This window comes from Doryrhamphus excisus, chromosome 23 (assembly GCF_030265055.1).
Source record: "Doryrhamphus excisus isolate RoL2022-K1 chromosome 23, RoL_Dexc_1.0, whole genome shotgun sequence".
Taxonomy (NCBI): Eukaryota; Metazoa; Chordata; class Actinopteri; order Syngnathiformes; family Syngnathidae; genus Doryrhamphus; species Doryrhamphus excisus.
The window spans coordinates 1716504-1743355 of NC_080488.1; the positions used below are offsets into that span (position 1 = coordinate 1716504).

Sequence of the window (26852 nt, forward strand, 5' to 3'; positions counted from 1 at the left end):
ATAGGAGGAGAACTCGTTCATTCATTCATTTTCTACCGTGAGGGTTGTGGGGGGTGCTGTGGAGCCTATGCCAGCTGTCTTGGGGCGAGAGGCGGGGTACACCTTGGGCTGGTGGCCAGCCAATCACAGGGCACATATAGACAAACAACCATTCACACTCACATTCATACCTATGGACAATTTGGAGTCGCTAATTAACCTAGCATGTTTTTTTCGTAATGTTGGAGGAAACCGGATTACAAACTCCACACAGAGATGGCCGAGGGTGGAATCGAATCCTGGTCTCCTAGCTGTGATGTCTGTGCGCTAACCACTAGTCCACCGTGCCGCCCCAGTATCTACTTATGTACTGTAGATCCAACTACATTTCCCTCATCATTGACGCCATCTTTCAGCTTCCCCCTGATTCCTTTTGCTCCTCAGTCTTACCCCCAGTGACGCTCCATCTTCATCCGTCCTCACATTTCTCGCCTTCCGCTTCCTCCATTTCCTTTTAGTTAACTTGGCCATGTTAACATGTTGCCTGGAAGCGAAACATCACGGCGAGCACCAGAAATCATCCTGATCCGTCCACCCGTGGACGCATGCACTTTCCCCAAGCGTCTGTGTTTGTGTTTTCCCCCGCAAGCGACGGCTGACATTAAGGAAGGCGAAACTACAAAACTACCCTCCTCCTCTACAAGTCCGTCCCTGGTCTCCGGGGCTCGCTCAGAGGTTAATTAGACCAAGCAAAACTGGCACTTGTCGTCATCTTTTGCCACACGCGGCATGTGTGTGTGTGGGCGTGTCTGTGCAGGCTCCCGTGTGTGTTTGTGCGTGAGTGCCAATCCTTCCACCATGCGGTCAAGTCACAATTGCTAATCAGGCCCGGAAGCCTTTGCCCGCAGAGACCGAGAGGCAGAAAAAGGGGGAGGGAGGAAGGCAGGGAGGAGGTTGCAAATGAGTGAGTGCTTTTCTTTGTCCTCATCGCTGAAGCAGAGATAAAGACGGCTAACGGAATGGATGGTTTTGAGACGAGAGGACAGAAACTGAGGGATTAGCAAAGGATGAGTGTGTCCGCCTGTTCCACAACCGGCTTTTAACCGTCCTCTATGGCATGACACCGTTAACGTCCACTTTTCTCTGTCCGCCTTTCATCCAGTTTGCTTTACATAAATCCAAACTTCTCACATTGGCAAAAGTGGGACATTTTTTTGTTCTGCGACACTTCCATTTTCTTCCTTCTCGCCTCTTTCCCTTGTGGTGATATAATGAATATTTGAGAGCTGACAGGAACAGAACACCTAATCCTTTTTGTTCGGGCGGGGGGGGGGGGGGCAAAAATGATCCTCACAAGGGTTGTTTGTCTTGCAGGTCATCTCACTTTTTAATTGAGATTTTCACTCAGTTTGAAGGTTATCAGTTCCTCCTCCCCAAGACGCTCATGTAAATGAGGGCGGATGAAAAGATGGGCGGTTCTGATCTGACATCTCATCACGCGGCTCGTCAGTATTCCCGGAATATGACTTTTAGTTTTCAACATCCGGCACAGAGGTCAAATATCAGCCAAAGAGTAGTACACTCGAAAAATAAATATTTAGCCTCAACGCAATAATTTCCATTTGTCTTTCTTAGTTATGACAACTTAATTTGAAATTGCTTTGAACCAACAAACAATATTGCATTTTCCTGTTCACTCAAAGCTCATTTTAAGTAATTCTTACTGAATAATTGTTGTCATAGGGACGAGTTTTTAAGTTCATAACTCAAAGAAATGTTAAGTCAAGTGACTTAATCATTTTATTTAAGTCGTTTAATTTGTTTAATTATAATAACAAAGAACACAGCTTTTTACATAGCAGTAACTATATATATATGTGTGTATTATGTTACCAAGCTAATTTTATTAAGTCATTGCAGCTTGAATTTTGTTTTAAGCTTACCAACAATAAAATTTGAGTGTATATGACATGCTAAATTAATTTTAAAAAATTATTAACATTATTTTTTAACATAAAAAATAAAGTTAGCAACTTAGAAAGATCATCTAAATCAATTAATTACATTTTTTTACATTGCATTTATGTATTAAATCAAGTGATGTCAACAGAAATGACTTTTTAGAGTGTAGTTCACTCTCCTCCCGCTAGAGGGAGCACTATGCTATGATGACAAGAGCATCAAGGACAATGACTCTTTGGGAAAAATAAACACTGTACACCACAGCAACTATCAGGGTGCAACAACATCGCTATAAAACATGCCCCCGCCTCTTCCACACCCCCCCCCCCCCCCATGAGTCACCCTCTTAGTCAGTCACATATTTGCAGCCAAGACGAGGTTAAACTTTTTGTGTTTACGCCGCTCGTGGCCTGCCGCTGAGCTGTAAATCACTCAAGGTCACTTCCTCATCATCTTTGTCCTTTAAAAAAAAAAGAAGTTCCCCCGTATCTGCTGCCCCCCCCACCCCGCCTGTATTTTTCCTCTTGTTCCTTGATTTGATTTCCGTCTCCTCTGTGCGCTCCGGCTCTCCGTCCTTTTTTTTTTTCCTCCGCGCTCTCTATCTTCCCTCCTTGTAATTAGCTGCTGTAATTGCGGTAGTAAATCTTTTTCTGCTTTCCCAATGAGACTGGCTGATATTGGACTGATTTAATAAGGACACCCTTGCAACTCACCTCAGCGCACGTGTGTATGTGTGTGTGTGTGTGTGTGTTTGCGTGCGGTTATTTGGTACGGGGATTTATGGGCTTTTTGTGTGGTTTCAGCAAGTGCGGATTCAAGTTCAAGGTGGCGCCGTATTGCTATACGTCTACTGTAGTTAACCTTATCAGCAATACAGCCCGCGTACTCGTACTCGTGTGTGTGTGTGTGTGTGTGTGTGTGTGTGTGTCATCAGTAATGCTGTTGTGTGCGTCATTGCCGAGGGACCTTCATGGCCAGAAGAACAGGGAGAGGTCACAATGGCCCTGGGAGAACAGAAACCACTCACACTATCTAATTCCGCGTCCTTTAGTCCTCCGTCCTCCAAACATGGCCGCCATTTTCTCCTCTCGCTCCTTTCCTTTACCTCACATACACCTTTTCTATTCTTAGGTTGCTAGCAGACTTTCCGAATGAACATAATAAACACTATCCAGGTGTGGAAGCTGGGAGGCAGACTCACAGCATTTATCGGCAGTACACCAACTTGTCCACTGGGGGGCACTGTGACTCCACACATAAAAAGCCATTCGCTGATGGCTCCACACTTTTTTACCTCCTCTGTCATTTATTTTGTATAGTAAACATGTACATTAGTATTGGAGGAAAAAGCTGAAAAACTCACCCCAAAAATGATTTTAAATTATTAAATGAATGTCAAAAGTAACATGTTTATTTTCCTTTTGCTAAAACAAAAAAAAATAGTTTCATTTGGATTTTTCAAATTAGATTATCAATTTTCAAATATAATAATAAAGTATGTAAACAGTCAGTTTAATTAAGTGTTTTTTTTAGAAAATTCCTATAGAATTTTTTTTTTTACAAAAATAGTCAGTCGCTTTAATTGCAGAAGAGAAAGAAAAACACCAAATATAAGAACTATATACAGTACTGCAATACAAAATGAATAAAATCTCAGAGTGAAAGAAGATATACTAATATATAAAATAAAATATATGACTAAAACTGAAGTAAATACAAAATAAATGTCCACTATAGCATATACAAAGACAGTATTGTACAATAATGTAGTGGATAGCGATAACTCAAACAATACTAGATTAGACTAATTAATATCTATCCCCAAGTATTGATATTACATGTATTTTCATATTTCTCTCAAAGCAAATAAGTGCTAAAATAGAAAACATTTATTAAATAAAATATAAGCTGCAGTTACACTTTACATGCACCAGGGGAGCGCAAGTGAGCACAGTCTAAATCCCTCCCACAAACCCTCCCCCAGCGTCCTGGCCCGCCCACATCCTGCCCCCCGCTCCCCCTCCCCAATGCCCCACCCTGCCATCTGGTCCTTTTCACGCACGCACACACACACGCACACACACACAGCCTTTTCTACCAGTTTCCTTTCACAGAAGAAAAACAGGATGAAGGGGCTCTTTCAGACCCCACAGTTACCGTGGAAACCCCCTTTTATTCTTCTGTCAAATTGGGGGGACTGACAGCAATGTTGGACATTTAAAGTTTAAAGGACCCCCAGACTACACAGCTGTTGGCCTGTCAGACATAAAGGAGGACACGCTATTCTCTTTTATTTTGTACTTTTCAGCCCTAAAGTTAAGCGCAAGTTTCTTTTTTTCTTCTTTGGGAAAAAGTTGGCAAAACATTTGTTTGTGCTGAGCAGATTTTCCAAAAGAATCCCCCCCCCCCCACACACACACACACACACTTTTTATGTTGAAACTTAAAACCCTTTCCTCCGTCCCAGTTACGACAATCTCCAGTGCTGGAATGCTGTCAGGAAAAAAAAAAAGTTATATAAGTGTTGAAGTTATATGCTTTTTTAGTCCCCTCCCCTTAAGAGGGCTCATGGAAAACACTGCTATACAACAGCACATCATCTGAAAGCTTTTAGCGGGTTAAAAATAAACCGTAGGCAGCATTGATGAAAGGATGAGGAGAACTAGTAAAAAAAAAGGTTTATCCAACTTTTCCTTTCTTTACTGTTGCCCACTTTTTTTTTTTTTTTTATATAACTTTGTTGGTGCCGACTCCACACACGCTTTCTCCTTTTAAGGATAGAAAGAGAATAGAATGGGGAGGGGTGAAGGACACACACACACACACACACACACACACACACATACACACACCGGTCTGCTGACCGACTAACAGACTCCTCTTTGTGCACACACACACACACACACACACACACACACACACAGTTACATATTGACAAGGACCTTTGCATGACTCCTTGTGATCCTCCTCTGGCCCCCCAGCCACATTTTTTTTTAAGTTCTAATAAAAGTAAGAGTCAGAAATGAGGAATTTTGTGTGTTTTATGGCACACACATGTGACTATACACATACCCCCCCCCCCCTTTTTTCCTGCTTCTCACTCAGTGCCAAGCAGCTGTTGGGCAGACTTTAGGGGGGCCGGGTGGGGGCGGTTGGTTCCCAGAACCAATCTGTGTGTTTTTGTAAAATAGAATAAACACGCAAATGTAAAGTTTTGTTATTCGACTCAATAAGTGAGCTAATATGCTGTTCCGTGTGTGTGTGTGTGTGTGTGTGTCATCCCACATGTGCGCTTTCATCCTCTCCTCCCCCCACCATGACGTTGCCGTGCTCCATACCCGCCACTAGGGGTGCCATAGGCTCACAAATAGAACGCCGGGGACGTGCATGTGGAAATCACAGGGCAGCCATTTTACAATCTGTATTACTCCCAGACTCCCCCATTTCATGAATCAGCCGTGATGTCAGCACGGCTCGCCGTGATTTCATTGGCTGGAGAGAAGATGACGTTGTGGAGCACGGTCGCACACACACACACACACACACACACACATGTTCACTCATCACTTCTCACATGCTGACCTAGTGACAGGATGCAAAGGTTGAATTATATTTATCATGCCATCATGGTAATGATAATGTAGATTTTTAATGTACATTTTTTTTTTAGGTCATAGCCAGCCTGTGTCAACGGGCGATTTATGGTCACTTCCTGTCTATGTGCAGAAGGATTTTGTTTTTTCCCCCCAAGATGTCCGGATATGATATTTAGTGTGTGCTTCCATATGTCTTCCTGCTCGGTGGGGTGTAACACTGCATTAGAGACACAATGCTATTGTTGATTCATATAGCGATATATATAAATATATATATTGACTGTACTACAGTAAACCTCGGATATATCGGACTCGGATATATCGGAAATTCGCTCACAACGGACATGATTAAAAAAAAGAACCGATTTTTCTGTAATGCATTTCCAATAAAAATTCATTGCATATATCGGATTTTTTATAACGGATTTCGCCTATTTCGGACAAAATCTCCAGTCCCGTTCCAATGCATTTCCATGAAATTTCCCTCGCATATATCGGATGGCCGCATCGTGGCGCTCCGATTCGCCGAATCGTGACAGGCCGCTATACGACGTCATTTGCAGCGTTGCATTGGAAACATTGGAAACATAGTCAAGGAAGTGCCTTTTTATAACGGATAAAATCCGATTTACGCATATACCGGATATAAATCCGATATATGCGTAAAACGGACATTTTCCGGTATACGCATATAACGGATTTCGCTTATATCGGACAAAACCAGTGGGAACAATTGAATCCGATATATCCGAGGTTTACTGTATTTTAACTTAGTTTTATTTAATGAAGGCAAATCTGCAGCAGGGAAACAAAGACGCATTGAGGCCTGACTTTGTGTGTGTGTGTGTGTTCCAAGTTAGCGAGTCGAGGAACTCATTAGGCGGCCCGGACTGGCGAACAAATGATCAGCATGTTTGGCCTTTCGCTAGACAAAGCAGCATTTGACTAGCCACGTGATGGGATGCCATACTGTGCTATAAAGGCCATACAGTGTTGTCTCGTGACAGGAACACGAGCATCCGGAAAGATTAAGGACACGTGTTGAAGGTTTTTGGGAAGGAACAGGGTCGTGTAGATTGACCTCGGAGTGTAAGTACAAAAATAGTATAAAACCATATATATGAGGATAGTATAACTAATATAGAAATATGTGATTTGACATACTTACAGTGTAGTTTTGCTTTGGTTTTGTTGTTGACCAGACAATTCTGTGTCAATAGTATAGTACAATTTCTGTTCTGGACCTCGGTTGTTAAGTTGGAAGTTCCCGAAAACACTTAGACCAGGGGTCTCAAACACGCGGCCCGCGGGCCAAATGTGGCCCGCAGGACACTACTTTGAGGCCCCCGCCTTGATATGAAAGTTTAATGTTAGTTTGATATGGATGCTGTATGGTATCATGTACCCAGAAAAAATTATCACGTTTGATTCATGTTCATGTTAAAGGTTAAATAACTGTTAATAGTTATCCTCCCTATCCGTGTGGAAGTGGTAAGTTTTTGGCTATTTAAGTTTAAAGGAAATAACTCGAAGGCTACCGTTTAGGGCGCTAGCTCTCTAGTTTGCGAGTTAGCATGTGTCTCAAGTTACCCTGCAGTTGCGCAATATGTTGTAAATAAAAAGAGTATAAATGTGACTATAGTCGTGTTTTGTCATGTCTACAGGGCTCTAATAATGCTTTGTTCATTTTAATGTGAAAAAAATAATTTGTCTACCCACCAACTATATGTGGTTTCTTAAGTTTTTATTATTTGCCATTTTATTATTATTATTATATTTATTTATAACTGATTGATTTTCTTTATTCTTGATTTGTTTATTTATTTTTCATCTTATTTTGTGTAGAAAAATAAAAAGTAAGATATTTGAGAACAGTGGAATGTTTTATCAGAGCTTTTATTGTAGAAAATTGGAACCAAAGCAAAGTTTTTTTTAATTTTTTTGTTTTTAATAAATGCGTTTTTTTTGTTTTTTTTTGGAAAACCGGATGCGGCCCAGTCTCACCCAGACCCCAGCTCCAGTGGCCCCCAAGTAAATTGAGTTTGAGACCCCTGACTTAGACAAACAGTGACAGCCACTTTCCCGCCGACCTTCAATCAAATCGACCTTGCCTGAGTACAACGTGTCGTAATGTGGCCAAATCTACGTGCTTGTTCATCTTTCAGCCTTAATTCTTATCCGGAGCACATTCACCAGCACCCCCCCTCTCTCTCACACAACGACACATCCTTAAAGCCACACATCTGACCTTGTCAGAGCGGGTTAACACAAAAGTGTTTGTCAAGCGCCAGTGTGTCATAAAACGTACTGTATCTGCAAGCCTATTGCAAAAGTTAACATGCCTCGCAGCAAATAAATGTCCGAGCACATTTAGCTGGCCGCCGGGACTTCTTTCCCCCGACACGATCGTCTCACACCATGGTCTCGCACACAAGTGTCACTTTTGTTGAGCTTTTGGGAAAAGATGGAGATGTGTACATAGAGAGTGAGTCCACATTAAGATGTTAAAAAGCATCTTTCCAACAAAATGTCTCTTCTTTGTCCTTATCACCAGCCAAAAAGGAGCTTGACGGCGGAGATGACAAGCATCTGCAAAAGAAGAAGGTCAAGGAGTTGAAGGTTATTGACTCAAAGTCCTCACAAAACCTTTGTAAGTTGAACATTTGGGTACAAAAAAATACATGAAAAAATACATCAAAACTAATACATGAAACTTCATATCAAACCTAAAACTTTTTCTTCATGTAGCTATTTTTCTCGGATCTTTCCGTATCCCGTACGAAGAGATCAAGAGCGCGATTCTGGAAGTCAACGAGAAGATCCTCACAGAGTCCATGGTCCAGGTACATGGGGTCGCTGATTTGGTTCCACAAATATCATTTTGCTGTTTCTGGCGTCTTTTTTTTCTATCATGAATTAGTGTGTGTACATCAGTGGTCTCAAACACGCGGCCCGCGGGCCAAGTGTGGCCCGCAGGACACTAGTTTGAGGCCCCCGCCTTGATATGAAAGTTTAATGTTAGTTTGATATGGATACTGTATGGTATCATGTACCCAGAAAAAATTATTACGTTTGATTCATGTTCATGTTAAAGGTTAAATAACTGTTAATAGTTATCCTCCCTATCCGTGTGGAAGTGGTAAGTTTTTGGCTATTTAAGTTGAAAGGAAATAACTTGAAGGCTACCGTTTAGGTCGCTAGCTCTCTAGTTTGCGAGTTAGCATGTGTCTCAAGACCCTGCAGTTGCGCAATATGTTGTAAATAAAAAAGTGTATAAATGTGACTATAGTCATGTCTACAGTGCTCTAAGCAAGTTTGATATGGATGCTGATATCTTCCTTTTTTTTTCTACACAAAATAAGATGAAAAATAAACAAATCAATAATAACGAAAATCAATCAATCAGTAATAAATAAATAAATATAATAATAATAATAATAAAACGGCAAATAATAAAAACTTAAGAAACCACATATAGGTGGTGGGTAGACAAATTCAAGTTCTTTCCTTTAAACTTAAATAGCCAAAAACTTACCACTTCCACACGGATAGGGAGGATAACTATTAACAGTTATTTAACCTTTAACATGAACATTAATCAAATGTAATAATTTTTTCTGGGTACATGATACCATACAGCATCCATATCAAACTTACGCGGGCCGCACTAACATTAAACTTTCATATCAAGGCGGGGGCCTCAAACTAGTGTCCTGCGGGCCACATTTGGCCCGCGGGCCGCGTGTTTGAGACCCATGCTTTACATGGATGTCAATGCTCACTTCTTTCTCGCTTGCCATGTAGAACCTGATCAAACAGCTGCCCACACCGGAGCAGCTCGGTACCCTGGGCGAAATGAAGGAGGAATATGACGACATGGCTGAGGCGGAACAGTTTGGAGTTGTGGTAAGGAGGTGTAGACTATATGGGGGGGGGGGGGCTGAATTACACACACAGTCTTCATCAATGTCTTTCCCCAGATGTCCACTGTGAAACGTCTGCAGCCACGGCTTCAGGCCATCCTCTTCAAGCTCCAGTTTGAGGAGCAGTTGAACAACATCAAACCGGACGTGGTGTCTGTGACGGCGGCCTGCGAGGAGCTCAGGAAGAGCAGCTCCTTCTCCACGCTGCTGGAGATCATCCTCCTCATGGGCAATTACATGAATGCAGGCTCCCGCAATGGGAAGGCCTTCGGATTTTCCATATCATACCTATGCAAGGTAAAGCAGAGATGGACTGACGTGTCTTAAAACTTTTTTATATACTGCTGAAGCATCCTTGTTTTTATATATGCCTACTAAATCAAATCAAAACAAACTTTATTTGTATAGCACTTTTCCTGCAAAGACCTGCAACACAAAGTGCTTTACAGAATTAAAAACAATTACCACAATTAAAAAGGAAAAACAATTACTGAGAAAGCCCCTCCTTCCCACCCTCTATACTAGACAGACACACACACACAACACACACACACACACAACACACACACACACACACACACAGTAGGGAGACATGGCATGACACTGAGGATCAAGGAAACGGCACCTTTGGGGACCAGCACCCGGGTCCCCCGACTCCCGACAGACGGGCGGACCCCCACATTAAAGGGACGAACCCCCAGCTGGCTGGGTCGAAGGGACCCAAGGATGGCACCCCCTCAGCAGACCCGACACAGCCCCCAGTGCGGAGAACCCCCCCCCCCGAGAGAAAATACTGGAGTTAAAAGCTAAAAACTAAAAGCATAAAAAGATAAAAACATAAGAAAAGTTTAAAAATATTAGTTAAAAGCCTGATTAAAAAGGTGTCTTTAATCTTAATCTTTAATCTACCAATGAAAAGAAACAAGTAGCGTAAGTAGCTATTTTTAGATGTGTCGCTTTTCAATCGATCGCTTTATCAATATGACATTTTCACATTTATCCATCCAATCAGCTCCGTGACACCAAATCAGCTGACCAGAAGCAGACCCTGCTCCACTTTCTCGCCGACGTGTGCCTGGAGCAGCACCCTGATGTCATGACCTTTACCGACGAGCTGATCCACGTGGAGAAGGCCAGCAGAGGTACACCAGAGTATTAATAATAATACTAAATAATAAGAAATAATTGTTAAACATGTGCTTTTATACTGTTTACAGTTTCTGCAGAGACACTTCAGAAGAATCTAGAACTAATGGGTCGTCAGATCAAGAACCTGGAAAAAGACATTGAAACCTTCCCTCCTGCACAAAGCGACAAGGACCTGTTTGTGGATAAGATGTCCATATCCTCTTTATGCAGTTTCAATATTTGAGTCATAAAATGTGTCATACAAATATGAACATACTTTTTCCTTAACGTCATGGCTTCACGTTTTTGTAGCCACTGCTCGTGAACAGCATGAGAAGTTGGATCTGATGCATAAGAACATGGAGAAGCAGTATAACGACCTGGGGGATTATTTTGTCTTCAACCCCAGAAAACTTGCAGTGGAGGAATTCTTTGGAGACCTCAACACCTTTAAGAACATGTTCCAGGTGTGTTTGTCTTGCTGAAGTTCTAATGACGCTTTACCTTCAACAAACTTGAACCAGCAGGCCTCACTCTGCACCTGTTTCTATTGACATAATATTGAAAGAGCGTGACTCACGTATTGTCTGTTTATGCATCAACTGGGACTTGGAAGGATTCTCACAGGAGGCGACTTTGTTTTGCCAGCTATTGTGATTGAATGAATAGACTGGAATATAGGCTCTTATTGTCTTTGCACTGTTCCCCTCCACGGCAGTGCACTTTACACAAATAAACACATACCTATACTTAAAATAAACATCTTAAAGCAGGGGTCTCAAACATGCGGCCCGCGGGCCAAATGTGGCCCGCAGGACACCAGTTTGAGGCCCCCGTCTTGATATGAAAGTTTAATGTTAGTGCGGCCCCGCGCAAGTTTGATATGGATGCTGTATGGTATCATGTACCCAGAAAAAAATATCACGTTTGATTAATGTTCATGTTAAAGGTTAAATAACTGTTAATAGTTATCCTCCCTATCCGTGTGGAAGTGGTAAGTTTTTGGCTATTTAAGTTTAAAGGAAATAACTTGGAGGCTACCGTTTAGGTCGCTAGCTCTCTAGTTTGCGAGTTAGCATGCGTCTCGAGACGCTGCAGTTGCGCAATATGTTGTAAATAAAAAAATAGTATAAATGTGACTATAGTCGTGTTTTGTCATGTCTATAGGGCTCTAATAATGCTTTGTTCATTTTAATCTGAAAAAAATAATTTGTCTACCCACCAACTATATGTGGTTTCTTAAGTTTTTATTATTTGCCGTTTTATTATTATATTTATTTATTACTGATTAATTGATTTTCTTTATTCTTGATTTGTTTATTTATTTTATATTTTATTTATATATTTTATTTTGTGTAGAAAAATAAATAATAAGATATTTGAGAACAGTGGGATGTTTTATCAGAGCTTTTCTTGTAGAAAAAATTTTTTTTTTTTTGAAAACCTGAAGCGGCCCAGTCTCACCCAGACCCATGTCCAGTGGCCCCCAAGTAAATTGACTTTGAGACCCCCTGTCTTAAAGTAAAGGATGTCCTGCTATTGAAGTGTTGTTTCCACCCCAGTCTATCAAAATACATCCTCATCTTAAGTGTTGTTTTAAAACTAATGTCACTCCTATAATTAAACTTATTCTGTGTCCAATGTCTGTGCTCATTGTCCTCTTTCGTCCAACAGCAAGCGGTGAAGGATAACCAGAAGAGGAAGGAGGCAGAGGAAAAGATCAAAAGGGCCAAACTGGCCAGGGAAAAAGCCGAGAGGGAAAAAGAGGAGAAACTGAAAAGGAACCAACTCCTGGACATCAACACAGGTCACTCTTTTGGTCTTCATTGTGTGATTTTTCTGTGGAGAAAGCCTCTTTTTATTTGGGTGTTTCCCTCATACTCCAGTTGGGGGCAGTCAGAGTCCACACTTCAGTCAGTGGAGCTTCTGTGTGTGTGTGTGTGTGTGTGTGTGTGTGACTGAGACAGACAAGCCTGTCAGCATTTAAAGACCAGAGTTAATCTAATGTTGATGACTTCCATTTAAAAAGTCACAATGAATCTTTTCAGAAAAACAACCCAGACAGGACACATGATGAAGAAATTGTTTTTTTAATCTCTGTCTGCCTCTTCTGCTAAATAGGAGGTCGGCTTCCACATCAAGAATAAGTTCATCTTTGCAGCCAAAAATGTACTTTTTAAAACCGTGTTGCCTCACAAAGTATCCTCCGGTCCTACTTGGCAGACATAATCATGCACAGATACTTCCCTGCCTGTCCAAGAGTGTGACCTAGTTTCAGAACATTCCTTGGTTCTGTGGCTCCACTTTAGCATCTCCTAGGATTCCTCGATCCAAAATTGAGCACAGAGCAAAGCACACTATGAAAGTTTGTGTGTGTTTTGTATCGTTCCTAAACAGTATCTTCCTCCTAAGTACCAGCCGGCTTCTATTCCCTTGCATGCTTTTGCTCCATCATTTTTTTCCTCCTCTGCCTTTGTCTGCCTTTCATTTAAAGACTTTTAAAGGTGCAGTAAGAAACTCCACAATAATATGGCTCCCCTGCGTTAGACATATGGCTGAGGCTTTGTTGTTGAAAGTATTCGCATTTGACACCGAGCCTCTAGAGAAGGGGTTTCAAACTCAATTTTGAAAGGGTCTGGGCAAGGCTGGGCCGCATCAGGTTTTCCAAAAAAAAAAAAAAACGCATTTATTAAAAACAGAAAAATATACAAACTTTTTCAGTGCTTTGGTTCCGATTTTCTACAATAAAAGCTCAGATAAAACATTCCACTCTTCTCAAATATCTTAATTTTTATTTTTCTGCACAAAAAAAGATGAAAAATAAACAAATCAAGAATAAAGAAAATCAATCAATCAGTAAAAAATAAATATAATAATAATAATAAAACGGCAAATAATAAAAACTTAAGAAACCACATATAGTTGGTGGGTAAACAAATTATTTTTTTCAGATTAAAATGAACAAAGCATTATTAGAGCCCTGTAGACATGACAAAACACGACTGTAGTCACATTTATACTCTTTTTATTTACAACATATTGCGCAACTGCGGGGTCTCGAGACACATGCTAACTCGCAAACTGGAGAGCTAGCGACCTAAACGGTAGCCTTCAAGTTATTTCCTTTAAACTTAAATAGCCAAAAACTTACCACTTCCACACGGATAGGGAGGATAACTATTAACAGTTATTTAACCTTTGACATGAACATTAATCAAACGTAATATTTTTTTTCTGGGTACATGATACCATACAGCATCCATATCAAACTTGCGCGGGGCTGCACTAACATTAAACTTTCATATCAAGGCGGGGGCCTCAAACTAGTGTCCTGCGGGCCACATTTGGCCCGCGGGCCGCATGTTTGAGACCCCTGCTCTAGAGGCATGTTTTGGTAGGATATGTTTGTGTGTGAAGGTTAGCATCATTTACATACAGGTGTCATATTTGATTTCCTGGGGTTATTCAAAGCCCCTATTCAAATCCAGCCACACACCTGGTCTTTGTACTGTATTTGTTTATGCTACCATACTCTTAAGGATACACAATGGCTGCTTTCTTCTTTGTCTCCTCTTTCCCTTCCCTTCCTGTTGCTCACCAGCCACTTATCTCATGAACTCACTGAATGTTCTCATTTCACACACTATCTCTGTTTGCATTGTTGATTAAACACTACAAGGTCATTTGGGGTTGTTGGTTTTCCCAGTACAGTGCCACTCAGACCACAGCCAAGGTCAAATAGTATGATATTTTTATGTGTAGATTAATATGCACGTATTAAACTTAATATAAAAATACAGTTTTAGCGTGTGAACATTATCATACCAGAGTGAGACCACTTTCTCTCATCTCTGACTCCCAGTGATGTTCCCAATTCCTGCAGCTAGGTGTCAGTAGAATCTATGGAAGATGCTCTATAGAGTTCCATGGAAAAAGGAGGCGGTGCATGTCTGGCTTCCACACCCACTCCGATGCCGGTATGGGAACCTCCACTAGGAGTGCTCACGCTCCATACAAGAGTTTTTGTGCTCAGGCTCGGGGTGGGGGAGGGTAAGGGTAAGGAGGAAGCAGATGCAGCAGGGTAGCAGATGCTCCCTTGGGGCGTAGCCTGTTGTTGTTGTTGTCTCCTAATGTGGGTAACGGGGTGAGGGGAAGTGAGGAGGAGGGTGAGTCCGTAGATGAGTCGAGACAATCACAGCACAAATTTCCTTTTATACGCCTTTTATATGATGTGAATGTCCACTAGGCGTGCTATTGCTCCACGCAAGAGGCTGCCCTGACATTGTGTGTGTGTGTGTGTGTCTGCTAGCCCGATTGTGTTAGTGTGAAGAGATCAGATCCAAAGAGGCATCTTTAAGAGCTCTCGTCATCTAATGCTATTACACAAATGAATCTGTCTTAATGTTCTTAGTGGCTTCAAGCAGGACTTTGCAGTTTTATACTGCCGGTGCACGTGCAACATGTGATAAGCTCAGATTTGACTTTGATTCGACATCACTTAACATCATGATGGAGCATAATTGGCTCTATTGTGCACCCGCTCCATTCACTGAAATGATGTCTTTGTCAAACATGAGCCAATCACAGCCAAAATAAACAAGTATATTTCCCCTGCTGTTTTGATGTCCTGGCTTGTGGTTGCTTGTCTTGTTTGCTTGCACTTGTGGTTTAAAGCAACCATGTGATTGGTGGAAGCGGAACTGTGTCAAATGCGCTTCCCTCAAAACTGTAGTTCCCGGACATCAACATTGAGGGGTGTATGTGAGCCGTGGAAGAGAAACGTGTGAAGGGAAAAAAAAAAAAAAAAAAAAAGCACACGCCATCTGCTGCATGGCTTATTGCAGGATTAAATGCTGTGTGTTTGTGTGTGTGTGTGTGTGTGTGTGTGAGGGGGTTGGAGTGGGTGACAACATAAACCTTTAACCCCACTGCCTCCTTTTTCATACCCCTGTCTTCCTATTCAGAAATAATCAAACACAGCTGCTGGACTGCTGAGCTGTGCCACTGAATCCTGACACACATACTTGAAATCAAACAGTACAATAGTAAATTACACCTACAATTACTAATAAACAGTAATAATTTACTGTAAACAAGTCATCCATTTCACAGGTTTGCATAACAAAGGCTCTTATTTTGAAGTTTGTGTTACCTAAAAAAAATACAATATTAAGCCTCCGGCAGTCACCGCAGCTCAACTAGGTCAGACCTATCTGGGTTAATGTGGCAAATCTTCCAACATGGCCGCCTGGCTGATAGAAACCCGCCCCCGTCCACGTGTTTCTACTCTTCTTCATTTCCACTAAACGTTACAGCAGACCCCATCTCCTAATTGGAATGTGTTTCATGTGTTGCTAAACGTTGCTAAGTATATAAAAGTATAATATAATCATCTTCAAACAGCTAAAATAATGCATAAGGCTAAAAATAACCAATTAGCTAAAAATGTCATACAGCACTTCTCTACAAGAGAGAAATATGATCTCAGGGAAGAACAAATTAAAACAAATTTTAACAAATTAAAATTCAAAAAATGCTAAAATTAAAAAATTGCTAAAATTAAAATTAAAAAATTGCTAAAATTAAAATAATGCTAAAATTAAAATTAAAAAATTGCTAAAATTAAAAAAATGCTAAAATTAAAATTAAAAAATTGCTAAAATTAAAATAAAAAAAACCTTAAACTATATTAGGAAAACAAGAAGTGAACAAATGTAACAGTTACTGATTGTAAAAGTACCAGATGGAGGGGTAGGATTTAATAAGCTTTGCTTCTTCCTACTCCTTTTGGACATGTGGAACTGGGAACTGATTATGTGATGCATTCAATTGTAATCTGATGCATGTTCAAATGAAATTAAAACCATTACCATAATAATGATGTGATGTGTTGATGCGCTTCCAGAGGGTGATGAGACTGGCATCATGGACGGCCTCTTGGAGGCGCTGCAGTCTGGCGCTGCTTTCAGGAGAAAGAGAGGACCACGGCAAGCAGGTACACTTTTTTTAAAAAAAAAAATGACTTTCATATCTCTCTGTGCGACGTTTTCCTTCCGTAAAAGCACTCTTACTTTTTGTCACCTTGTCACCGTCAATTCAGAACAGATGTGTTCCTTTCACCTTGGGGTTTTTATGTGTTCTTTTATGGTGGCAGTGGAGGAAAGCCACTCCACTAATGACATGCAGGGAGGGCGTGGGTCGAAGTTACAAGCAGAAACCTTAAAGGTTAAAACTTAGTTATTTCAGAAATGTCATGCATTGTGAGCCGTCATAATCATAACATAACTTTGACTAAGTCACATTTCTAAGCATTTTGCCAGTGTTCAGTGTTGACAGCCCGTGTGTGTGTGTGTGTGTGTGTATTCACACATCGGGGTAAGTGTGCAACCCTATCCCAGCGCCATGAATAGAAGCCAGATGTGAAGCAGTCAAATAGCTCGGGGTAGGAGGGTACTCTGCATTCTTTCTGTCTCCCTGTTTTCTGTGTTCTGTGCTTCACTTTATGCTCCATGTTTCCACTTGAGATAAGAAACAATTTTTACGGGATACCCCTGAGTCTTGACTGAAGCGCTAGATGTCCAAAAATGGAGGGAGGAGAGTAAGTGGCAATTAGGAGCAATGTTTGGAGAGAGAGAGAATGGGGGGCCCACTTGGAGGTCTAGCCAACCCCCCCCCCATAATACTGTCTTGCTCCCTCACACTCCTAACAGGAAATAGCAGAACATGAGAGAGAGAGTGTGTGCGTAGCAGAGAAGGAAAATATGTCTGTGGAGATCACATTTCTTCTTGGCTCCTCCCCTTCGCCTGGCTTTGACCGTAAAGTCATTTTAACTAGCGGTCAGTATTTTCCAAGCACGCCGTGTTACGTGTCAGCTTTGTCCAGAGTTTGTAACGTCTACTTTACTTCACAACAACTGACAAGTACGCATCATGTTTTCAGACGGCGTGGGATGGGCCGTTCAACCATAAAGAGCATGCTCGCTTTTTGGTTTTGGAAATATGTATGTGAGTCAAAGTACATAATTTAGCAAAGCGAAAGGAGGAGGCTCCCGCAGTATTCCATTGATGCATATGGGACACCACTGGAGACACCACTGGAGACACCACTGGAGCCACAGGCTTCCTCCCATCAGCAGGCGTACGCATGGGGATAAGATTTAGTAGTTATGTTATTGCATACCCATAATAACCTTGTCAACTTATCTCCAATTTTCCATACACCGTACATGTAAACAAAAGTATAAAATATAACACATTGTCCATTCCATAAAATAATACATGATGTTGGTACTTCTTTTGCAGTTCCACCAGTTTCAACAAATCTGTAAAGGCTTTACTAGCTTGTACTTGGGTGTGGTAGGTTTACTGTCTTCAGAGGAGCTTACATGAGATCAGGCACTGATGTTGAACACGAGGGTCTGGATCTCAGGGCTAAAATATCACAGTTTCACAGTGACGGTAATGCCATTACAACTGTAAAATGTGTCTTTATCGAAAATCAGATTAAAAATGTTGGAAGTGGAACATATGTATATAAAATGAATAACAAAAAATTACAAATTTAGTTTCCAAATAAAAAAATAAAATGCACTTCTTGACGCAGCACCCCGGACTGGTGTCCAGCCAATCACAGGGCACATATAGACAAACAACCATTCACACTCACATTCATACCTATGGACAATTTGGAGTCGCTAATTAACCTAGCATGTTTTTTTTGGAATGTGGGCGGAAACCGGAGTACCCGGAGAAAACCCACGCATGCACGGGGAGAACATGCAAACTCCACACAGAGATGGCCGAGGGTGGGGAAAGACAAAATAAGAAGCCAAAGAGTTACCACTTCCACACAAAATAGGAGGAGAACTCATTCATTCATTCATTTTCTACTGCTTATCCTCACGAGGGTCACGGGGGTGCTGGAGCCTATCCCAGCAGTGCTAATCAGTAAGTGTCTGAAGAAGATAGCAACACCAATAAGCTAATAATAATTATTATAATTTTATTTCATAATGTTGTAATTGTGCAGGCCACAACTTGTCCACAAGAGTTTTGAAATCGTTGGATTATACTATATTATACTATATTTGGTTTTTATTATTTTTCTTCCTTAGTTGAAACTTAAATTGCAGCTTTACAGTCAAAAACAAAGCCTACAAATAATCTTGTAGTGAAATAAATACATTTTTGCGCAGTATTCTAACATATGTGCTCCATGTGGTGATAACCCCTCAGAGGAACTGGTTGTATCTTTGTAAACAAAGCCTAAATAGCGCTATTGTTCATCTTTACGGTCTTTGTGACGTCAGAAGTGTGTCCCCCTTTCCTTTTTATAGTTGACAAATGTCGGCCCCACAATGTTAAAGGACTTAAGCGCCGGCCCGTTGACGGTGATGTCACGCCCATTGTGTCACGGCGCTGACTGAGTGGGAAGCCACAAGGCCACGCCAGCTCTATAGCCGCCACCTTTGACCTGCACCTCGGCTCACTGTGGGTGTCTGTGCTGCTTGTATAGAGCGGGTGGGTGCCCTCAGCTGTCTGCCCCCCCACGCAGCAGATGTCTGCGTGCCAACACAAAGACACACATGGTGTTTGCATACCAATACATCCTCATACAGGACATTGATTATTAATTGATTTTATTTGTTAGCATTTTGTGCTACTTCAAAGTCTGTTGTAAAGTACAGACTCGGCACCGTTGGTAGTTAACACAAATATACAATCGCTTTGCATGTGGAGGAATGTGTCTAATCGCTCGCCACGGACCCATCTGCTCGGTCGCGACCCTCGCCCAATCACCACGGCGACCAGTTGACAGAGCACCAATCACAACAAAGCAGCACCGATGAAGAGGATGGCAACAATGGAGGCACACGCTGGCTCCGCACACACCGTCTGCTCCTATAGACAGCCCGACCCCCCCCCCCCCACCCCCCTCCCCCCTGTGCTCGTACAGATGCCAACACAGACATGGTAGCAATAGAACCCAGCAGGGGAGGGGGGGCACCCACACTTTAATGTTAACGTTTAAGCTCAGCACATCACACATTGTAATTAGCATTGTTGGATGACGTCACTCCAGCATCCTTACAATACACAGTGTTGCCAGAAGAGGGCGCTACACGTCCCAGCTTGGCTGGAGCTATAAGGCGGCCTACCTTAACATGTTCCTTCAGGCTCCTGCTTTGTTGTACCTGGCCAATCAGTGCTTGATCAGATAAAAGGTGGATTCTTTTTATGTAGGGTGCAACACCCCGATCTTAGTGTGTGTTCCCTAGTTCCCTCGTCCCCTTCCAGTCAAGCATTCTTTGCCTCTCCAGGCAGTCTGCTAGCATGCTAGTATAATGGCTTGCAGATGATGTCTCGCCTCCACCCCTTTGTACTCCAGTTAAAGTTGCAGTCTGCAAATACTGGAAGTGTACCCCATTTCCCATATTCGTTCCATCCCTGTGTTCCCGTGTCCCATCCATGTGTTGCCGTGTCCCATCCATGTGTTGCCGTGTCCCATCCATGTGTTGCCGTGTCCCATCCACACATCCCTGTGTTCCATCCACACATCCCGTGGTCCTGTGTCCCATCCCTGTATCCCCGTGTCCCATCCACACATCCGTGTGTCCCATCCACACATCCATGTGTTCCATCCACACATCCCATGGTCCTGTGTCCCATCCCTGTGTTCTCGTGTCCCATCCCTGTGTTCTCGTGTCCCATCCCTGTGTTCCCGTATCCCATCCACACATCCCGTGGTCCTGTGTCCCATCCCTGTGTTCCCGTGTCCCATCCACACATCCGTGTGTTCCCGTGTCCCATCCACACATCCTGTGGTCCTGTGTCCCATCCCTGTATCCCTGTGTCCCATCCACACATCCATGTGTTCCTGTGTCCCATCCACACATCCATGTGTTCCTGTGTCCCATCCCTGTGTTCCCGTGTCCCATCAACACATCCGTGTGTTCCCGTGTCCCATCCACACATCCGTGTGTTCCTGTGTCCCATCCACACATCCGTGTGTTTCCATGTCCCATCCACACATCCGTGTGTTTCCGTGTCCCATCCACCCATCCATGTGTTCCTGTGTTCCATCCACACATCTGTGTGCTCCTGTATCCCATCCCTGTGTTCCATTCACACATCCCGTGGTCCTGTGTCCCATCCCTGTGTTCCTGTTTGCCATCCACCCATCCATGTGTTCCCATGTTCCATCCGTGTGTTCCCGTGTCCCATCCCTGTGTTCCATTCACACATCCCGTGGTCCTGTGTTCCATCCCTGTGTTCCCGTGTCCCATCCATGTGTTCCTGTGTACCATCCACCCATCTATGTGGTCCTGTGTTCCATCCGTGTGTTCCCGTGTCCCATCCCCCCATCCGTGTGTTCCCGTGTCCCATCCCTGTGTTCCTGTGTCCCATCCACGTGTTTGTGTTCCACCATCTTTCATGTGTGCGAATAAGAGATCCAAAGAATGATGTGCAGCCTTTGAAGAGCTGGATTTATTCATTCATTCATGGAGGAATGAAGTCTGCACAGAGCATGTGCACATGAAGCCCCGCCCCCACTGACACAGAAAGCAGCTCTATTTTGTCTCGTTGGTTAGATTCCTATTTGTGTAAATAGATCATATAGATCATATATCATAGATCATATATCATAGATCATATATCATAGATCATATAACAGATCATATATCATAGATCATATAACAGATCATATATCATAGATCATATATCATAGATCATATATCATAGATCATATAACATCACCATAACTGTGACTGGTACATATTTATAAATGTATTTTTGACATCTTAAATCCTTCTTCTTTTTCTGCCCCCCCCCCAGACTCGATACTGTCCTTGTCACAGCTTATTCTGGAGGCTTGATGGGTAACCTGTGTTGTCTTTAACCCCCCCCCCCCCCTGAGAACCATGCCTTGTGTGGGTTTGTGCGGCCATGGTTGATTTGCATGCGTGCTTTGCATCCCTGCTACACGAGCGCCCGACATTAAAGAAACGTAAACACTCCACACTCAATCTCCCCCTGACCTATTTCATTCAAAATGGCTGCCGCTGCGGCACAGCAGCCCGGAGGCTGAGCGGGAGAGCAGGTAGCGGAGAAGATGACGGCTGCACGGCTCTCACCTCACCGTCTGCTCTCGGGATCCACTATCACGCCGCACAGCTTCCTGGTGTTTTTACCTCAGCTAACTCCCACTGCCACGCTTGGCACTGATCCACTCGTACTCTAGCGTGACACTAAGATATGCCGAACATGCAAACTCCACACAGAGATGGCAGAGGGTGGGGAAAGACAAAATAAGAAGCCAAAAAGTTACCACTTCCACACAAAATAGGAGGCGAACTCATTCATTCATTCATTTTCTACCGCTTATCCTCACGAGGGTCGCGGGAGGTGCTGGAGCCTATCCCAGCTGTCTTGGGGCGAGAGGCGGGGTCCACCCTGGACTGGTGGCCAGCCAATCACAGGGCACATATAGACAAACAACCATTCACACTCACATTCATACCTATGGACAATTTGGAGTCGCTAATTAACCTAGCATGTTTTTGGAATGTGGGAGGAAACCGGAGTACCCGGAGAAAACCCACGCATGCACGGGGAGAACATGCAAACTCCACACAGAGATGGCCGAGGGTGGGGAAAGACAAAATAAGAAGCCAAAAAGTTACCACTTCCACACAAAATAGGAGGCGAACTCATTCATTCATTCATTTTCTACCGCTTATCCTCACGAGGGTCGCGGGAGGTGCTGGAGCCTATCCCAGCTGTCTTGGGGCGAGAGGCGGGGTCCACCCTGGACTGGTGGCCAGCCAATCACAGGGCACATATAGACAAACAACCATTCACACTCACATTCATACCTATGGACAATTTGGAGTCGCTAATTAACCTAGCATGTTTTTGGAATGTGGGAGGAAACCGGAGTACCCGGAGAAAACCCACGCATGCACGGGGAGAACATGCAAACTCCACACAGAGATGGCCGAGGGTGGGGAAAGACAAAATAAGAAGCCAAAAAGTTACCACTTCCACACAAAATAGGAGGAGAATGCATTCATTTTCTACCACTTATCCTCACGAGGGTCGTGCTGGAGCCTATCCCAGCTGTCTTCGGGTGAGAGGCGGGGTCCACCCTGGTGGACTGGTGGCCAGCCAATCACAGGGCACATATAGACAAACAACCATTCACACTCACATTCATACCTATGGACAATTTGGAGTCGCTAATTAACCTAGCATGTTTTTTTGGAATGTGGGAGGAAACCGGAGTACCCGGAGAAAACCCACGCATGCACGGGGAGAACATGCAAACTCCACACAGAGATGGCCGAGGGTGGGAAAAGATAAAATAAGAAGCTAAAAAGTTACCACTTCCACACAAAATAGGAGGAGACCTCATTCATTTTCTACTGCTTATCCTCACGAGGGTCATGCTGGAGCCTATCCCAGCTGTCTTTGGGTGAGAGGCGGGGTCCACCCTGGTGGACTGGTGGCCAGCCAATCACAGGGCACATATAGACAAACAACCATTCACACTCACATTCATACCTATGGACAATTTGGAGTCGCTAATTAACCTAGCATGTTTTTTTTGGAATGTGGGAGGAAACCGGAGTACCCGGAGAAAACCCACCCACAACATGCAAACTCACAGAGATGGCCGAGGGTGGAATTGAACCCTGGTGTGCGTGCTAACCACTCGACCACCGCGTCGCCCCACTCTTGTTATTTTAAGTACATGTTACACGATATATCCTGCATGTGTGTGTGTGTTGAATGTTTTGACGTGATGAACGTACGTCGACGTGTTCTGCCTTCCCGTTTGCCGATTCCACCGTCTCACCTCGTTTGCCGCTGTCTTTCCCCTCAGCCAATCACAGAAGAGCCGGCCACGCGGTGACCAACATCCTGGCCAAAGAACTCACGCAGGAAGATGCGCCTCCGCCGAGCAAGGTGCCCGTCAAGAAGGTGAAGCTGGAGGAGAAGGAGGAGGCCAAGAAGGACGGTTCGTTAGAGGAGCTGCTGGAAGCCCGATCCAATTAGGCACATTTGACCACGTTTTTGGTCTTTTTTTTTTTTTTTAATGTGTAGTTTCCGACGCACTTGTCGTTGCTGGGGCCAATATCGATATGAAAAGCGTCTTTGCCACTAATTATTACCGTGTTTTGTTACGTTGCTTAATTCCTGAATCAAATTGAGTCACCTCGATTGTTCGCTTATTTCCATAATTCTTACCAGGAATGTCGGGAACATCGTTTTTTTTTTGTTCGCTACTCACAATTCTTGTTTGATATGTTTTCCACTGCACGTATGTATAAATGCCGATGGTATTGCTGGAAGACGCCATTGGGGAGGAATTCTTTGGAATTCCACGGGCACGGCTTCTACTCACGTGGGTGAAGATTTAGTTCACGGGGATAAACTCGGATAACCTAACACTTAAACAATTCACCAGCATAGGCAAATAACGCGGAAATATACGCGGGATTTTTTTGCTTGAAAAAGTCGCTTAAAAGACGTTTTCGTTTTTCTTGTGCTTTTGTGACGACTACATGATCCCACTCGTACACGCGTGTTTTCTACGTGTGTGTTGCCGATAATTACGCTAGCTAGCACGCTGGAAAAAGTGACCACAAGTGTTTGTGTCTGTGGGGGGCCGCCTTACGTGTCTTGTTTGACGTTCTTCCTGCAGCCAAAAATGATGGAGGGACGCCACACACACACACACACACGAAGAACACAACTAATACAAACTGCAGCATAGATATGCAATATGTATTCCTATGCAAACATGCTATGCTAACGTGTTCACATCGCCACACAGGAACTGCTTTGGCTTAGAGCTCGCTGATCATCTGCCACCAGGATGGCCTGCTGGGGTTCCTCTTCATTCGTACACGTTTACCGATTCGTACACGCAAAGTACACGCTGTAAATACACCAAAATGTCCTCCTGTGTGCCAGGCAACTCCTAGCCTTTCTTTTTCATCCTCGGTAAGCGGAGCATCACTGGAGGAAACAACCTCCAATTTGAGTCATTCCTTTTTTTTTTTTTAAGAGATTTTCTATTGTCGATTTTTACGGTTGATTATTTTTTATCTTATTTGATTTGATGTAATTTTGCATTTTTGTTTTTTTTTGTTTTTTTTTTCAGAGATTGCTCTATGTAAACAGAATAATGCACATAATGTTTCTGTTTGCTATGCAGGATTATTAAAATGTCTTAAGTCAGGGGTCTCAAACTCAATTTACTTGGGGGGCCACTGGAGCTAGGGTCTGGGTGAGACTGAGCCGCATCAGGTTTTTCCCAAAAACAAAAAAAAAATCGCAATTATTAACAACAAAAAAATGTAAAAAAAACGTTGATTTGGTTCCAATTTTCTACAAGAAAAGCTCTGATAAAACATTCCACTGTTCTCAAATATCTTAATTTTTATTTTTCTACACAAAATAAGATGAAAAATAAATAAGCAAATCAAGAATTAAGAAAATCAATCAGTAATAAATAAATAAAATAATAATAATAAAACAGCAAATAATAAAAACTTAAGAAACCACATATAGTTGGTGGGTAGACAAATTATTTTTTTCATATTAAAATGAACAAAGCATTATTAGAGCCCTGTAGACATGACAAAACACGACTATAGTCACATTTATACTCTTTTTATTTACAACATATTGCGCAACTGCAGGGTAACTTGAGACACATGCTAACTCGCAAACTAGAGAGCTAGCGACCTAAACGGTAGCCTTCAAGTTATTCCCTTTCAACTTAAATAGCCAAAAACTTACCACTTCCACACGCATAGGGAGGATAACTATTAACAGTTATTTAACCTTTAACATGAACATGAATCAAACGTAATAATTTTTTCTGGGTACATGATACCATACAGCATCCATATCAAACTTGCGTGGGCCGCACTAACATTAAACTTTCATATCAAGGCGGGGGCCTCAAAGTAGTGTCCTGTGGGCCACATTTGGCCCGCGGGCCGCGTGTTTGAGACCCCCATTTCAATGTTTTTGTTTTCATGGTCATATTTGGAGTGGTCGCAATTTCACCAGAAAAGTTACTTAAAAAAAAAAAAAAGCAATTTTTGGAAAATTGGCCTTGGAACAAGTAATAATATTAAGAAATATTGGGAACTAAATCCTAAGCTGATGTGTTTTTTTCTTTCTTCTTGAACTAAATATAACTTGTTAGCCTTAACCAATAGCAGTTGAACACGGGGCCTTTTTAGTGAATTTCTCATGACGCCTGATCTTTATTGCTCCATAAAAAAAAAAAAAAAAAAACACGTATGGAAGTAAAAATACAGCAGAAAGAACTACACTCCAAAGCCAGGATTTTGTTGGCAGGGGACCGCAGCAGAGGAATGTATAAACAGTGGAAACTACTTTTTCTTCCACAGATGCATTCCAGCGCTTGCTCCAGCTCCACAGATTCCAAAGATGAATTTTCCGGCATCGATTCCCAGATCTTTTTTCTATGAAGTACTTTCACTAAATCTTAGCACCAACAGTTGCATTGTTAAAGACCACTTCAACTTCTACACCAGCGATACTCCCGGTAGTAGTATTAGTATTAGAAGTAGTAATTGTAGAAGTAATATATCATGACGATAACATTGATAATAATAAGCCTCTCCAATGACTCTTTCAAATAGAGTGTGGGATAAGAACAAAGAAGCAAAAAAATTACCACTACCACACTGAATGAGAGGAGATTTTCTTTTTTTTTTTTTTTTTTTAATATCTCAGCCATGGCATGTTGACTCAGCTCTAATTATTGGTAAAAAAAAAAACTTTATAAAGTGTCTGGTGTCCAAATGGTGACCAGAGTCTTACTGAGTAAATAAGATTAGCAGTAGTTTAATCCCTCATATGTCTCCTTGCTACTGATTTCCCACAATGCTTCACTCTCTTGTGTTGTCAGGAGCATGTGTGTGTGTGTGTGTGTGTGTGTGTCACAGATCAGAACAAAGACAGAGTGCCAGACCCCACAATGACACGCCTTCGATAGCAGAGGGAAGCGACCAATGCAGGGCCGGCAGGATGTTTTTCTCCGCCTCTGATTGGCTGGCCGAGGGAGGCTGTCGGTCTCCAGGTAGCAAAGTGAACCTTGGAGCGTATCTGGAGGAAGAATGGATGGAGGGATGGATGGATGGAGGGCAGGAGTGACGACAATAAAAACACCATGTTTCCTGTTTTAGGGACGCCGCTGCGTGCGTGTACGTTTGTG

General features: G+C 42.6%; 1 protein-coding gene across 3 annotated transcripts in view; it reads left to right on the top strand.

Moving 5' to 3' along the window:
• Window positions 1-24864, top strand: part of LOC131110159 (protein diaphanous homolog 1-like) — an 84710-nt gene extending 59846 nt beyond the window's left edge. Inside the window, exons 19-28 of one of the 3 annotated variants that reach the window (XM_058062953.1) lie at window positions 8092-8187; window positions 8286-8380; window positions 9342-9443; window positions 9518-9757; window positions 10473-10602; window positions 10678-10801; window positions 10890-11055; window positions 12263-12395; window positions 16494-16583; window positions 23475-24864. In XM_058062953.1, the coding sequence (XP_057918936.1) occupies window positions 8092-8187; window positions 8286-8380; window positions 9342-9443; window positions 9518-9757; window positions 10473-10602; window positions 10678-10801; window positions 10890-11055; window positions 12263-12395; window positions 16494-16583; window positions 23475-23647 (1349 nt within the window). In that variant the 3' untranslated portion in view covers window positions 23648-24864. The remainder of the gene's footprint in view (window positions 1-8091; window positions 8188-8285; window positions 8381-9341; window positions 9444-9517; window positions 9758-10472; window positions 10603-10677; window positions 10802-10889; window positions 11056-12262; window positions 12396-16493; window positions 16584-23474) is intronic. The other 2 variants (XM_058062952.1, XM_058062954.1) reach the window with 2 other exon arrangements.
• The last annotated feature ends 1988 nt before the right edge of the window (window positions 24865-26852 follow it).